At 35.0% G+C, this 12,785-nt stretch overlaps 1 protein-coding gene and 1 pseudogene across 1 annotated transcript; one reads left to right on the forward strand and one right to left on the reverse strand.

The window, feature by feature from the left end:
• The first annotated feature begins 190 nt into the window (after window positions 1-190).
• LOC147277588 (uncharacterized) lies at window positions 191-2,089 on the forward strand (annotated as a pseudogene).
• Window positions 2,090-9,882: 7,793 nt separating this feature from the next.
• Window positions 9,883-12,101, reverse strand: LOC147277589 (uncharacterized). Its single transcript, XM_086253244.1, has 2 exons — window positions 11,266-12,101; window positions 9,883-10,807 (listed from the first exon to the last, which is right to left on the reverse strand). Exons 1-2 carry the CDS (start codon window positions 11,924-11,926, stop codon window positions 10,011-10,013), a joined length of 1,458 nt encoding a protein of 485 aa, XP_086109370.1. The 5' UTR covers window positions 11,927-12,101; the 3' UTR covers window positions 9,883-10,010.
• Window positions 12,102-12,785: the final 684 nt, after the last annotated feature.

The following is a 12,785-nucleotide window of genomic DNA, read 5'->3' on the forward strand; positions in this document are numbered from 1 at the left end:
TTATTAGTGAATTTTTTTGTGCTGGAATAGGTCCCGTGGTTTTTACCTTTCGAGGGTTTTCCATGTTAAAATATATTTGTGTGTTTATATATTGGTTTTATAGCAATTTAGTTTTATTTAATTAATTAATATTTTTATGTAGTATGTATTTGGTGGTGTATATATATATGGTTAATTATAATTTATTTAGATGAGTGATAATGAAGAACATAAGGACGAGCACCACGATAAGCAGGTTGAGACTAGTTCAAATGGTAAGTTATAGTTTGTTTATATAAAGTTTTTATTTATTCTATTATTTACAATATTTTTGTCATTCATGTATATTAATTTGGATTAATATGTAGCAATGCCCCAAAGGAGAAAACGTGGTCCCAGAAAGATTAAGTGGGCTGGTAAAGATCATAGGGGTAAAGAGTATTGTGAATTTAGTCCGAGCGGGAAATATATTTCTCAAAACAGTATAGAGTTTTCCAAGTTTATATCTTCTGAAGTAAACAATCCCAATAATGTTCATCTAGTGCATGATTGGAGATTGGTTGAAGAAGAAACAAAGAACACTTTGTGGGACAGAATACGGATATCAATTTATTTTTTTAAAATGATACTAAAAGTAAAATACTTGTAAATATTTACTTATAATTGTTTTTTTTTTTTTAAATCTTTTATGGATGTAGGGCACTATCACTTTTCGTGATGAGGATTTGGTAAAAATGCCCGTGATTAAGACCATGACTTTGCACATTGCTGAACATGCTTATAAAGAATACAGAGCATATTTGAAAGGGAAGTACTACACTGGCAGGACAGGTTAGAGGCGGTTGAGATGTCCCAATAATGTAGATCCTGTGCAGTGGGCGAAGATGGTGGAACATTGGGATAACCCAAAAACTCAGGTGACAATCTTTAATCAAATATTTAATAATACTAGTATGTGCAATAATAACTAATTTATATTCTGTTTGACCTTTTAGGAGATAGCTGTGAAAAATAAAACTAATCGTTCTCAACAAACGATGAGCCATACATCAGGATCGTGGACATTTGAACGTCTTCGTGAAGATTATGTGAGTATAGTTAATTTTTTTCATCATATTGAGTTACAATTTTATTTAATTAGGGCACAGAAATATATTCTAAATTATTTTTTTTAATGGTTTAAATTTTTAGAAGAAGAAGCATGGAATTGAACCCGATCCCGTTACTTTCTTTCGTATCACCCACACGTGCAAAGACAATAGTTGGATTGATGTGCCATCGGAGGAGAGAGGGGTAAATATTATACTAGTTTTTTTTTTTTTTTTTCCATAATGTGTATTTTATGTTCTTAAATTTTACTTACAAATTTATCTAAATATTTGTTTCTTAGATGTCCATGGAGAATTCTGTTGACTCACGGGTTGAGTCTGGAGCGGATGACACTTATGAACTTCGCACAGAATTGTATGTTGAGGAGATGGGTCCTGAGAGGAAAAATAGAGTTCGGCTCTATGGACATGGGGTGACACCTGAAATGGTGCCTTATGCTAGGGCTCAATCTAGTACTTCTTCTCGGAGATTATCGAAGACAAGAAAAGCTCTTTTGAAGGCACAGTGCCTCGAATGGCAGAAGAAGCATGAGGCTGTGCAAGCTAAGCAGGATCCCCAAGAGGAGGCAATTGAGTTGTTAAAGACTCAGCTACAGCAGCAGCAGCAGTAGCAGCAGCAATTGCAGCATCAACAGATGATGATGTTTATGCAGCAGCAACAACAAGTGATCATGCAGACACAGACACACCCGCAAAGCTCACATCCACAACAGCCTTCTTGCCTGAGTCAGCCTCCACATTCTCCCTATGGAATGTTCTCGATGCATCCTATGTACCAGATGCCGTTTATGCCTCAGTCACCTTTGCAGATGCCTATGTATCGGCCAGAAGTACCTTCTCAGCCATCTCCTGGTGGGTCACATCATTCTACGGGTGTTGGATTTTCCGAATTGCTTTCCGGTAATTTAGGTGATGATGAATTTATGAGTCAGTTTGGTCAGCAGGGAGGATCAGGGTCACATTCAGCTTCTGGTTCAGGTTCTGCTGCGGGACTTGAGTAGATTATTTTTGTTTGCCTACTTTATCTTATCTCTATTGATGGAACAATATTATTTGACATGTATTGTCAATTGAAAGATATTATCTTTATTAGTGTATAATTATTATTTGAAATGTTTTATATTAATTATTTTATTTATTTTTTTAATATATATTCAATAATTCTAGCGGTTGTATTCGCCAGGAAAGGATTTTTTAATATATTTTATTACTTTTCCTGGCGGATACACTATCAATACCGGCGGATATATCAGCCAGAAAAGTATTTTTTTTATATATTTTATTACTTTTCATGGCGGATATACTATCAATGCCGGCGGTTATATCCGTTAGGGTTAGTTAATGTCGGTGGTTATATTCGCCAGGAATTACTCAATGCTGGCGGATATATCCAACACGCATAAGTTAATGCCGGCGGATATATCTGACGCGAATAAGTTAATGCCGGCGGATATATCCTCCAAGAAAAGTTTAATGCCTTGTCAGCATAAAATGGTATTCCTGGCGGATTTAGACAGTTGTCCGCCAGGAAAAGTGTTTTGCCTGCGGTTTTAATGCTAGTGGAAACTCTATCCGCCACTGCTTCATAATCCTGGCGGATTTAGCTATTTTTCCGCCAGAAAATTGTTTTTCCTAGCGATTTAATTCCACTAGGAATAAGTGCTTTTGTAGTAGTGTTTAAATAAATAATTGAAGGGGTTGAGATCCAATTAACCCAATAGTCAAGCTACTTAGGTTCGACTAAAGGGGTTTATTGGTGACACAATTAAATTACAAGGATCAATCTAGAGCCTCTACAGTTTTCAGTCTCCATGATGTAGTATATTGATATTTGATGATTTTAGTGATTAGGAGATGAATATATGAGCTGGGCTTTTCAAGGTGGCCGGGTTGCAATGTTTCGTGGAGTCTCTGACCTATCATTGAAGAAAAGTGTATATTTGGAAAATTTTCTTGTTCTTTATTAATCTCTAAAGAAAATTGGAGTATCAGCTTAAAATCAATTGGCTATTTGCTCTGATACTATTAAGAAAATTGGAGTATTAAATCCAAAATTGGTTATGAGTATAAAGGCCTAATACCCTTAGAAGCACTTAGAAAAGGATTTAACTTTTTAATGTGTGATAACATGCACACTCCACATTATTAGAGAAAAGAGCTATTCCTACCCAAACAGTCCAAGGCTAATGAGCTAATCAGACAGCACATTGGATCTACTCAATTAGGCCTTTTTTCATACATTTATAATTTATTAATTGGGGAATGCTATTCACCTTCTCCACCGACTTTCTGCTTTATTATTCTCATTACACAATGTATTTTCATAATCGAAATCGTTCATTTTTTAGATAATTATATCAAAACTACAAAAAATCAACTAAATCGGAAATCATTTGATTATGTAATCATTATCAAATAAACAAACGGTAAACCAAATTGTTATTAAAACTGTCTGTTTATTTGATCATTGTTACCTAACCAAATAATTTGGTTGATTTTTTTACAGATATGATCTTCATAGTTAAATCTAAAAAATGAACAGTTTTAATCATGAATTTACACTATAAAATAAGAATAATAATAATAAAAAATCGGTGAAAAAGATAAATTGAAAAAAATGGATGTCATTCCTCTTATTAATTTAGGCGTCTATATGCACCCAAAGAATTGATCAATGCACCCACGGTTGGAGAATCTATTTTATAACAATTCCACCTTTTGCAATATGACTAATTTAAAAGTGACAAAACCTAACAATTAAAATCATATCTATCAAATTCAAGCAATAAAAAATTAAATTGTTTAAAACTTAAAAGTGACCAGTCTCTCTAAAAGAGTCTAAACCCTAAATCCTGAGTTCAGAGCAAACCCCCTATCCTTTTTTCAACATTTCCCAAAAATGGTAGGTGAACTACCAATCATGATTCATCCCAAATCATGCAACACACATTTCTGCCTCTTTCTTGTTTAGGGCATTATCAATTTTTAAAGATCCAAAAGCCAAGAATTAGAGCACGTGTCCAAAACTGTGGTTACCAAACTTGTGCCTTGTGGTAATCAAACTTGACACGTCATGGTCATAGGATACGTATCCCCATGTGCATGCTTCCTAGTTCCTTCCTTCCTTCCTTCCTTCCTTCCTTCCTTGATTATCAAATTTCTTGAAAATAAATTAATACTTTGAACTCACATTGTGTCATCAAGTATCGACCGTGCCATTGCGCTTAGCTCACACGTGGATCGTGGGACCCGCATTGTACTTTTGTGTTTTTTGACCTACTCATTCGGTCTCTGTCGATTTTGCTCACACGTACGTGGACACTTCACTATTCATATAAAAGGATTTTTGGTCTTGGCCAAAAAGAAATTTTAGAGGAAGAAAGTGACACTGTGGCACCCAAAGCTTGAATCATACGGAAACTTCAATTTCAAAGTAAACCATCAACTTATAGCTAAAAGCCAATACTTCACAATTGGACCGGCAACGTATGATTTAATATCAGCATATATATATAAATATATTTATTAAACAACTACGATGCTGAAAAAATTTAAGCTGCAAGAAAATAAATTAATAATGTATATGAAGCTAACATTTTCTCTTAGATACAGCCCCAACTTGCATATAGAGAGCAGACAAATACCGACATATAGAAACAAACAAAATTGGGGATAAAGAATTCGAACCCAAGACCTCCTGCAAACTTGGCTTTGATACCATGTTAAGAAACTTTTCTAAAGAAAAACTAGAGTAATTTTATTCATCCCAAACATGAGGTATCTATACAAGGGTTACAACTTTAAATACACTAGAAAATGTAATTACAAGTAATCCCACAACAATAACTATAATTACAAAACTAGCTTTCGCAGTTATATAAGGGCTCACGCACAATATATTTATATATATATAATGGCATGGAAATTCTTTAAAGTAGACAATATTATAGGATGACCTTTTAGTTGAATATGTGAACCGTTTACTTTTAAGTTAATCGATTTGTCACTGTAAAATATTATCAAATTAAAAGATATAAATCACTTAAGTATGGCCAAATAAATAAACAAACATGATATTTTAGATAAATAATGGATGATGACAATGATAATCAACTGACTAAATATTACTCCATCGATTCCGATCTTCTGCTCATTTTTCTTTTTGACTTTTTGTGTTGATCTTGTGTTCTTTTCAGAACATTTGAAAGTTATGAGGCCCTTATAAGTAATTGGCACTTTTTTTCAATATGAACTCGATCTAAATATTAAACCCGAAATTTAAAATGAAATATTTTGGAGCTAAACATAAAACCAATACCAAAATAATCAGTAGATAAATATTTTCATTTTGGATATGGATTACTTTTTGCATGTGTTAATACTAATGTTGTTCATTCTTTTGTTAAAAAGTGAATGCCTACTTAATTTAGAGAACGATTGTAGAGTGGAAATGTTCCTTTGTCAATTGCTCCAGCAATCGTGAATTAGATGAAATTTTGTTTGAATATGATGTTTAAATTAGTAATTTGACAATATAATATAAGAGTCACTTAAAAAGACATCATCCTATATATAATAATCTAAAAAAAGAAAGTAGACTATAATACACTTATTTTAACAATATAAAATTTGGAGAAAATTGGTAAGCTTCTAGTGTTCTCGATCCTCTGGCAAATAAAAAAATTGAGTTGATGTATTTGGACCCGATCCCATTTTCTTTTCACCTACTGGCTACTTGGCTACTTGCACTAAGATAAAGACTTGTACATATGTCCCATCGAGTTGTTTTTTAATGTTGAGATTTGGTTCATGGGTGGGCTACTATGACCATATGCTATGTACCCTTTTTAACGCATCGATGACCTCGACCAAGATTCCAACGTGAAATGGGCATTTCATAAACTTCTCAACCAAAAACAAAAAAAGAAATTAAAGTTTAAGCAATCCAAAAAGTATTAAATGTTTGCACGTTTTCTGTATTTAGAGCACGTTGTAATCCAAACAAATAAGAAGCAGACACATTTCCATATATGTGAAAGATTATTATTAGACGTGGGGCTCATATCTGTGTGGAATTTATATGATATATTTGAAATGATGGAATACTTATCTTACACCGACCATAAAACTTCGACTCTCGTTCTTAAGTTTTATACCATTTTTAATCTTTAATTAATCTTCTAGTACAAATAACAAAGTGTAACCATTGAGAGAAATTAAAAGGAAAAGAAAAAGAAGATTTATAGAGATGAAGTACTGCCAAATCTTGCCATAAAATGAAGAAAATGGTTGCTAAAGCTTACTGCATGTTATTTGAAGTTAAGGCTTTGAAGTTTTAATTCATAGGAAGTTTACGTCATTCATTGCTAAGTAAGTGGAGGAATATCATAAACATCTGGAATAGTCAAATGAAAGACTGATTCAAATATTCAAACATTCTCAAATTTGAATTCGTTCTAATCCTTCATTCCTTTGTTCTTTTTCAATTTTATAAGTAATATAAGGTTTCTTTTTTTTTTTTTTCCTTTTTTAGTTAAGATCACTTCGAATTAGGTAGGTTTATCTTTCCCTAACTTATCCTATAAAGGGAGTAAGTTCAATATATAATTCGCAATATATATAGGCTCCTTTTATTGAGGTATACCTCAATTTGTTTATGTTGAGGTATGACCTTGTTGGGGCCCACATGAGTCGTTTTGTGTCGATCCGAACCGTTCGCAATGATCATTTTCATTGATAGATCATCCTTGCAAAAAATTAGTCAAATCGGAAATCATTTGTCTATCTAACTTTGATAAAACAAATTGACGGCATCGAAAATATTTGGTTCGTCCATTTATTTGATCAAAGTTAGATAGGAAAATGATTTCCGATTTGGTTAATTTTTTGCAAAGATGATCTATCAATGAAGATGTAAAAAATGAACGGTTCAGATCGACACAAAACGACTCGTGTGGGCCCTAATAGAGTATACCTCAACATAAATAAATTGAGGTATACCTCAATAGAAGGAGCTTGTATATATATATATATATATATAAAAGAAGTTACCAGTAATTATTGGGTGGGTGGGATAATAGTTAATTAAGGGGGTGGGAAGAGTGTTTATTGAATGTGATCGAGTTGGTACATCAAAGGGTAATATAGGAATAATGAGGAGGTGTGAAGAGTGTTTTAATTTTTTTTTCAAATTTAACGGGGGGTGTAAAAATAAGGTAGGTGAGAAAATAAGACAAGAGGATGAGAATATAACCACTCTAAATTTTTAGGCAAAAAATAAAAATTTGTTGTCAAGTCCTTTGTATTCATAATCAAGTCATTTTCTGCCACGTAATATTTATTTTATTTCAAAATTGTCCATACTATTATTTAAAATATTTTTAAATGACAAAACTTCATTAAAAAACCTTAGCCGCAACCAAAAAAAAAAAAAAAACTCCAAAATGTCGATCTGCGGCGGCCTAAGGATCCGCTAGTGATTTTATCTTCTAAGGTTTCAAGTCCCTCTCTTGATCAAGGGTTAATCTTAGTTTTGTTTTGTTGAGTCCCTTCTTATTCTTTGAGAAGGATTGTCTAGGGTTTTTCTCCGACTTTTTGTCAATAGAGATGAACCCTAACCAATTTCTTGTTGGTGCGTTTTCCAATTGTTTTTGAGGGTCAATCGATGGTGCTTTCATTCTCGATTTCGGGGTGAGTGGTGTGGGTGCGATTTTTCGTGATTGCACGAAGTGGTTGTGTTGGTTATGGCCCTTCCTCTTGGTCGTATTGCTTCCTCCCAACAAGTAGAGCTTGACGTTTTTGCACGGGATCTGATTTGTCTTGGGTGCTGGGTTTTCTTCTATTTTCTTGGAGTTCATTCGATTTCAGAAGATGAAGAAGGATTTACCCCCTGACGGGCACCTTTTGGAGAAGACTAAGAGAGTTTTAGATTCAATTGTTTCAAGTTTGCTATAGTTATATGTCTATAATTGTAATGGGACGACATATGCTCTCCCCTGTTTTGTTTTACGATGTGTAGATCTTATTAGTGGGAAAGCTCTTATATGGCTTCAACACCAACTTCAATTTGATTGTAACTTTGTTTAGTTTTTTCAATCCAAAAATAAAAAATAAAAAATATCCAAATTTGGGCGATTTAAATTCCAATATTTAAGGGATTTGAATTCCAAAATTTATGAGATTTGAATTGTAGAATTCTCATAAATATGAGATTTAATTTTGAAACCCTGAAACTTATATCCCAAAACCAAAACCAATACCCTTAATCCTAAATATATATACCAAGTTTTTTGCTTGAACTTTAGGTTTTAAGTCTTGTAGCTCAAAACCCGAGACTTTAAAACCTATCAACCTAATCCCTAAATATGAAACCTTATACTCTTAAAAACTCTCGAGTACATTTCTTTTGAGCCAGCATGCTGTTTAGTATATTTCATTTGTTCCATTTTGTGGATTGGTACATTTAAATTGTATCATTTTGACTATACCAAATACGTGGATTGATATATATATATATATATATATACGTGAATGGATACATTTCAACTGCACCAATATGTAAGTTGGTACATTTAATTTGGACTACTTTTTTTTTTGGGGGGGGGGGGGGAGTGGGTGGGTGGGGAGAGTACATTTTAGTTGTACCAAATAATTGGTACATTTCAACTTTACCAATATGTGGTTTGCTACATTTTAACTATACCAATATGTGGTTTCGTACATTACAGCACTTTACCAATACATAGCTTGATACATTTCTCACCCTAATTGCCGCAATAAACTAGTATTGAGGGGTGGCTTAAAGACATCTCCATGGACCAATCCAACCTAGCTATTTCTTCGTGAGTTTTATCTGAGGTTTCCAACTAATTGTATTTGGTGATATATTTGCAAAGAGTTCTCATCATGGATCATGGCTAACATTCCAGAAAGGAAGAGCACGTACAATCATCAAGGAGTTCATGATCATGGCTAGCTATCATTTCATTTTAGATTGCACATGCATGTGGCATATGCATCTTTTAGATTATAGATGTAGGCTGCATGTGCAGCTACTGAACACTAGGCAAGAATTTCTGAGCGCTAGGTAGGAATTGCCGAGTGCTCAGCGCTAATTTTGGCGTGCAATGTAAGTTTTTGGCCGGGTGGATTGTGGGTTAAATTTCTTTATCAGTTTGCGATGTAAGTTTTAAGCAAGGTAGAGTGTGACTTTTGTGAACTTCTTTCTTTTTGGTGCGATTTTTCAGGGAATGACAAATGACAGTCTTTTTAAATCTAAAACTAACGGTGAGTGCGTGTTATATCTAGTTAAAAAGGGAAAATAAACACTGAAAAATTTGTTCTTACATATATCCCTCCAATATGGTGGGTTTGAGTCTTATTCATAGCCCCCTAATATGGATAGGATTAATCATGAATAATCATACATCCACATAATACTATTTTGTTTGATCCTCATCCATAGTTTAGGTATATATGAAGATCAACACAAATAGGGTATACTGGTCAATTAACAAAGAAGCATCAATAAATCCCCATAACGAAAAGGATAATCATCGAGATCGATCACCATCAACACAAAAATTAAAAGACAAAACAAAATGAATTCTTTAATTGATCTTTGGATGTAAAGCAATATGCAAACAGGTTTAAAAAAATACAAAGGCTTCTACAACTTTCCATAGATGACTAAGAACATACTACACCTAAATCCTAAGCGCTGCCTTGTTGTTATCTCTTTGCTTTATATTCTGTTCGCTGTTTTTGGCCCTTTACAATAATAGTAAACAAAAACCATATAAAACAAATACTTCGTGCAAAATACAGGGTATATTTATATATTAAAATCAAAACCTCGTAACAAGAAAATAAAATATCTCTGATTAATAAAATAAAGAGAGAAAAAAATTCATAATGAAGGTATTAACCGGAAGAGGAAGGATCGTGTCCGGAATGTGACCAAGAAGGTGCCGGAAAATGAGATGGACCGCCGGGGTTTTGATTTTGGGGTGACCGGAAAAAACCCATTTGCTGCTGATCAGAGAAATACAGAGGAAATGAAGCAGAGGAAGAAGCAGAGGATGGTAATGTAGATGATGAAGTAGATGGTGTTGATGATGGTAAGAACGAGGATTGAAGTGAATCCAATTGTGAATTGTAGTACAACTGTTGTAGTAAATTAGTGGGTTGTTCTTGTTGTTGTTGCTGTTGTGGTTGTTGTTGTTGTTGTTGTTGTGCATGGATGGCAGTGGAGCTCTGAAGCAGCCGAGAGTACTCCAAGTAGTCTCTAAGCATGTCAGAGGATCCCTGAAATGGCTGCTGAAACTGCTGTATTGGTTGTACGGATGGGGTTGGTGCAAATTGGGTTTGTGGAGAAGAGTCAGAATTAATGGCTGCCGGAAAATTTTGGAGTGGTGGTTGTACGAGTCTGACGTTTTCTGGGAAATTGAGTTTGGCTCTGTTGCCTCGGAATCTCAAGGCGGCTTCGTCGTAGGCTCTGGCGGCGGCCTCCGCCGTGTCGAATGTGCCGAGCCAGACTCTCGCCGCCTTGTGGGGGTCGCGTATCTCCGCCGCCCATTTGCCCCATGGCCTCTGCCTAACTCCCCTGTATTTTCTCCTTCTCTCCCCTGTTTCTTCCAACGACACCGTTTCGGTACTTATTGGTGTTTGCGCCACCGCGCCGCCGGTGGTGGAAATATTTGTAGCTGCTTCTTCTGTCACTGAGTAAAACATGGTATACAGATTTATTAGAATAATGTTGCAATAACAGATTATTAATTAAGTTGTTCATAATGGTGGAAATGTGGAATTAATGGTAACTGTTTCATTGCCTTGCTTAAATTAATTTTCAATAAATTATAATATATTACACTAAAAAACTCTTGAAATGAATCATATAAGAAAGTTTTTCCCTAAATCTTAATGTTATTTTTATTTTATTTTTTCAAATCTGAAGAGAAAGGAAGTTTCTGAATTAGATTAAGGATAGAGTCAAATTCAATGAAAATTTACAGAAGCTGGCTGGAGTTTGATGAACTTTGTATTTGGAGAAATAAAATCAATGAATTATATCAAGAATGGTAAGAAAAAATATAACATCAAAGTTATAAAAATTCATTGAAGGAAGAAAACATGATCTAAGAAATTGATGATTTTGATTCAAAGTATGAGAACTGACCAGTTGCACCAGTTGATGAGTCTTCTTGTGTTTGTGTTCCTCTGAAATGAGCAAAGCGTCCTGCTCCTCCTCTATAAACACTGCCACCACCACCACCAGCAGAGTGCATGATGAGTTGGGCTTGGGCCGCACCACCTTCTTCTTCACGGCCTCTTTTCTGCCCAGAAGCCCAATTTGAAGCAGAAGCAGAAGCAGAAGCAGAACCAGAGGTTGTCGTAGTAGAAGAAAAGGCTGACAAAGGCGGCGAAGAGGAAGAAGAAGGAGAAGAAGAATAAAGTTGACCGAAACCAGAAGTAACTTCTCCACCGCTTAAACCATGTGGACCCTGTACCCAGCTGCTGACGTCACCACCCCCTGACCTCTGCCCCGAAACGACATGCGTTAGAGCAGAGACCATCGCTGACATCTCCGTGGCCGACCGACTGTACCCTAAAAACATTGGCGGCGAAACGACATGTTGTTGTTGTTGTTGATTAAGAGGATGAGGATGCTGAAGTCCACCACCGGCTGGTAATTGGTTCATCATTAATTCTAATTCGTAGTCGACGACGTCGTGGTCGCCGTCGTCTTGAGCTGGGAACCTCCCAACGGCGTCGTACGGATCACTACCACCACCACCACCACCTGAGCCCCTCTGGTTCGCCACCTTCAGCAAGCACATGTAAAACCCAGCACCTCAGCTCGATCAAATGGAAAATCTAAGACTGACCCATATCTTATTTTGACAAATTGCGAAGACCCTTTTGAGAGTTTGTAACGAAAGTAACGGCTATATATATATGGTGATGCACAATTCAAACTTGATCAGCGCGCCGCCATTAAAATAGTGCACCTCTCTGGACTCTGCCTCTCATATATACCTTAATTCATCGAACTCCAACATGCACTTTTCTGATAATTATGTATATATGATTTTACTCTATTTGTTATTATTAATAATAAATAATTATTGGGGTTTATCTTTTATGGCACAAGGTTTTTAATTTGCTTGTGCTTTTATTTTAGATGTGATGCCAAAACCGAAAGATATATACTAGAGAAGAGGTTCGAGCCGACTATTGTGTTAGTGGGGGGGGGTTTCCTTGTTCACATTGGAGATATCACGCACAGGGTTTTTGCATATTCATAAATGGAGCTTCAATGGGAATGCTATCCCCTGTCGGTGTTAGAGGAAGAAAGAGTTCATCTTTGAATTGAGTTGTCAGACTATACCGACATCTAGTACTTCTTGGAATGAAATACGATCTTAACTAAGTTTTCTTTTTACAATTTTACTCATTTTCTTCTGTATAACTAAAACGACGTCATTTTGTTATTTAAAAAATTAAATATTCGGTCGATTTAAATTTATATTCAAAGATAATTATAGACGTTTACGCTAAATGATGCGTAATTTTGAATAGAAATACAAGATTAATATAAAAAAAAAACCAGTAGAAAATTTCAATCTGGATTGAATAGTTAATGGTAATAAGTACTATTGGGCTGGGAAGGACTAATTCAATTTAGTGATTAGCCCA

Source organism: Dryas octopetala, chromosome 8, assembly GCF_963921425.1.
Source record: "Dryas octopetala chromosome 8, drDryOcto1.1, whole genome shotgun sequence".
NCBI classification, from domain to species: domain Eukaryota; kingdom Viridiplantae; phylum Streptophyta; class Magnoliopsida; order Rosales; family Rosaceae; genus Dryas; species Dryas octopetala.

Coding starts and splice junctions, on each gene's coding strand:
- LOC147277589 (XM_086253244.1), bottom strand. CDS start 11,926: ATGTGCTTGCTGAAGGTGGCGAACCAGAGGGGCTCAGGTGGTGGTGGT. Junction 10,808..11,265: donor CTCATCAACTGGTGCAACTG/GTCAGTTCTCAT, acceptor TGTTTTACTCAG/TGACAGAAGAAGCAGCTACA.